This window comes from Nicotiana tabacum, chromosome 4, assembly GCF_000715075.1.
Source record: "Nicotiana tabacum cultivar K326 chromosome 4, ASM71507v2, whole genome shotgun sequence".
NCBI lineage: Eukaryota > Viridiplantae > Streptophyta > Magnoliopsida > Solanales > Solanaceae > Nicotiana > Nicotiana tabacum.
Window position 1 is genome coordinate 142,794,465 of NC_134083.1, and position 3,441 is coordinate 142,797,905.

The 3,441-nt window shown below is 41.0% G+C and overlaps 1 protein-coding gene across 1 annotated transcript; it reads right to left on the reverse strand.

Annotated features, from left to right (window-relative positions):
* Nucleotides 1-440: 440 nt before the first annotated feature.
* On the reverse strand, nucleotides 441-2,267 carry LOC142180156 (uncharacterized). The gene is made up of 5 exons (XM_075251092.1): nucleotides 2,046-2,267; nucleotides 1,631-1,997; nucleotides 1,351-1,537; nucleotides 911-1,245; nucleotides 441-847 (listed from the first exon to the last, which is right to left on the reverse strand). The coding sequence occupies exons 1-5, from the start codon at nucleotides 2,265-2,267 to the stop codon at nucleotides 441-443; spliced, it is 1,518 nt and encodes a 505-aa protein (XP_075107193.1).
* Nucleotides 2,268-3,441: the final 1,174 nt, after the last annotated feature.

Genomic DNA, 3,441 nt, shown 5'->3' on the forward strand with positions numbered 1-3,441 from the left:
AAGTGGGCAGATCCTTGTAACTGATCAAACATGTCATCTATACAAGGCAACGGATATTTATTGCGTATTGTTATCTTGTTCAACTGCCTGTAGTTAATGCACATTCTCAGAGATCCGTCTTTATTCTTTACGAACAGTACTGGTGCACCCCATGGAGATATACTCGGTCTGATAAAACTGTTATCTAACAAATCCTGCAGTTGTTGTTTTAGCTCCTTCAACTCCGCTGGTGGCATCTGATATGGAGGTATTGATATGGGTTATGTGTCAGGTGGCAAATCAATACCAAAGTCTATTTCTTGTACTGGAGGCAATCCTGGTAAATCCTCAGGAAATATATCAGAAAATTCTCTCACTACTGGTACATTTTCTATACTAACTGTTTCCTTTCTTGTGTCATTTACAATAGCTATGAGACCCAAGCAACCTTTCTTCGGCAGTCATTGAGCCTTCATAAAAGATACAAATTTGCAATTCTCTGGAACTTGACCCCCTTTTAGAACAAAACTGGGTTCGTTTGGTATCTCAAACTTGACTATCTTTGCATGACAATCGACAATAGCATAGCAGGAAGATAACCAATCCATTCCCATCAGCATGTCAAAGTCAATTATATCAAGTACAATAAGGTTAGCTAGAGTATCTCTACCCTCAACCCGAATTTGACAAGCACGATACACGTATTCAGCTAATAGAGACTCTCCAACAGGAGTAGCAACTAGAAAAGGATTATTGAATAGCTCAGACTGTCTACTAAACCTCAAAGCAAAGTACGAGGACACATAGGAGTGAGTAGATCCCGGATCAATCAACGCAAGTGCATCAAATGAACAGACAGAAAGAATACCTATAACCACAGCATTTGAGGCCTGAGCATCCTGTCTAGTAAATGCAAAAACTCCCGCCTAACCTCTACCAGCATTCCCTTGTCCTTGATTCACAGTAGCACAATCTCCAGCACCTCGACCTCTATTTTCTGTACTTGTAGCACCTGAAGTATTACGAGTAGTCTGAGTAGGTACACCTGACTGAATAGAATCCTGGTTGAAATTTCTCAAAGGCCTAGGGCAATCCCTCAAGTGATGTCCCAACTGGCCACACCGAAAACACTCTCCAATTAAAATACGACATTGGCCCAAATGTGATCTACCACAGGTCTGGCAGACTGGAGTAGTGGCATATATCTGCCCAGAATTATGATGTCCAGAAGATAATGGTCCAATATTACCCTGTCTGTAATGTGGTCTGTATGTGGACTATAAAGACAAGTGTGTCCCTGTCTGAGAACTATGTTGTTGTTGTCCCTGATTTCCCGCTCTTCGATTTTCACTAAAACTGCCACTGAAAGACCCTCTTATCTTGGCCTTCTTACGTAAATCACTAGCTGTACGATCCTCACGTCCCTTGGTTTCAATCTTTTTAGCAAGGTCGACTGCATCAGAGTAGGATAAAGTCTTTATCTGTGGGGCTACTGTAGTGTATAGACGACCAACCAATCCATCAACAAACCTCTGAACTCGAGATTCTTCGGTAGGCACTAAGTAAGGGGAATATCTAGCCAGCTTACAAAACTTCGTGTTTTATGTTGACACATCCATATCTCGAGTCTGAACCAATCTCTCAAAATCACTAGCATATTTTTGCATCAGGCTGTCTGGAAGAAAATGATTCATGAACAATTTAGTGAATTCGTCCCATGTCAGTGGTGCTGCTCCTACTGGCCTTCCTAGCAATACAGTTTCATACCATATGTTGGCCATATCCTCTAGTTTGTATGTTGCGAGCTCCACGGCTCTCTCACTAGAACATCCTAGAGCACGTAATGCCTTGAGTGTCCCATCCAAGAAACTTTGAGGATCTGCTGAATTATCAGAACCTGTGAATTTTGGTGATTTCAATTTCATGAACTCTTGTAGGGATACTTCCTTATTCCCGAAAGTCGGAGTCTGTGCAGGTGCTTGTGTCTGTAAAGTAGCCTGAGGAGCTAAACTTCCACCCTGAGTAGGCACCAATGCCTATAACACATTCAATAACCTTGCCACTACGTCTGCATGTAAGGCAACAGTTGGCACTGGTGGTGGAACGTCCTGAACTCCCTGCCCTTGCACTTGATCTGGCATTGCAGCTTGGGGTTGACCCATGTTCCCAACTTCAGATTGAGGGGCAGCCTGTATTCTAGTTTGATGAATGCCAACTTGACCGACACCCCGGGTAGCACCATGTCCAGCACCACGTCCAGCAGATGAGGGTGTGTGTGTCATAGCCATCTGCGAAATAAATATTCTAAAGTCAATCTCAAGTTATCTCAACGCACGATCAAAGAATGAAAGAAGGGAAAACATTCCTAGATGTTCGGGAGCCTCAAGATCATAAGTATGGGCGCCTACATACCCATGAACAAGACTCTACTAAACATTGCTCCATGACTCGGGACTTAAAGCCTAAGCTCTGATACCAACTTTGTCACGACCCAATTTAAGATCATGACCGGCACTTAGGAGCAAGTGTCCCCAAGTAAGCCTCATCAGTATTTTTCAGAAAATCGGATAGAGTTTTCCCTGTTTTTGGACTATTCCAAAAACTTTCATGTCTCATAAACAAGTAACAACCAACCAATATTCACCTAAATCATTCACAATCTTCAACAACAAACCACAAACGGGTTTCCATCAATATTACCAACCTCCTCAACATAATAAAACCAAAACCAACTCTACAAATATGGAAAGAAAGTATAATACTAGTAACTAGTCCATATCAACAAATGAATACTCACGACACTAAAAGGATGACTATGGAGCGACTCTAAGAGTTCAAAGAAAAGACTATAACAATAAATAAAATATCCGCCCACGCGAATAAATGCGAGGCTCACCAAAAACTATCAACTTGTGCGCTCTAATTAACGAAATCCTCGCCTGTGTCAACTGCTGTCTCAGTAAAAAAAAAAGAATTAGCGGTAAATGAGTCGCTAGCTCAGTGAGTAATAACACTTAACCACAACCGTTTTTATTGGGGACAAGTCAGAAAACATGCTACTATATATATTAAACAGAAAATATCATAGAATGCCCTTTCAGAAACAATATAATCAGTCTCATCATGTTTTTCATGTAATATAAATCAATTGACAATTCGGTAATAAGCTCGGTAAAATACTGTGTAATATAAATATTCATGTTTGGAAGGTTTCAATGAACGAATCATGTAATCGGTATAACTGTGGACTTCTTCGTAAAAAGTCAAATATAACGGTAGTCCCTACTTGAGAGAAATCGGTAACGGTATGCTAGTTCTACCTTCCCACTAGCAAGGGCTATAATTGTACTCGGTAATTACAAAGTGCACCAGGTCTAACGAACCCGCCGTTAGCTACGGGATCCTTCAAAATCTACTCCCATTTATACTTGTCTCTATAATCCGTATATACTCATAGGAAAA

What these genes read in the sequence shown, in the direction of transcription:
- LOC142180156 (XM_075251092.1), bottom strand. Translation starts at nt 2,267, where the DNA reads ATGGCTATGACACACACACCCTCATCTGCTGGACGTGGTGCTGGACAT. An exon ending in CTGTTGCCTTACATGCAGAC is followed by an intron (nt 1,998 to 2,045) that starts GTAGTGGCAAGG and finishes GTGCCTACTCAG; the next exon opens with GGTGGAAGTTTAGCTCCTCA. An exon ending in AAGAAGGCCAAGATAAGAGG is followed by an intron (nt 1,246 to 1,350) that starts GTCTTTCAGTGG and finishes GTCCACATACAG; the next exon opens with ACCACATTACAGACAGGGTA.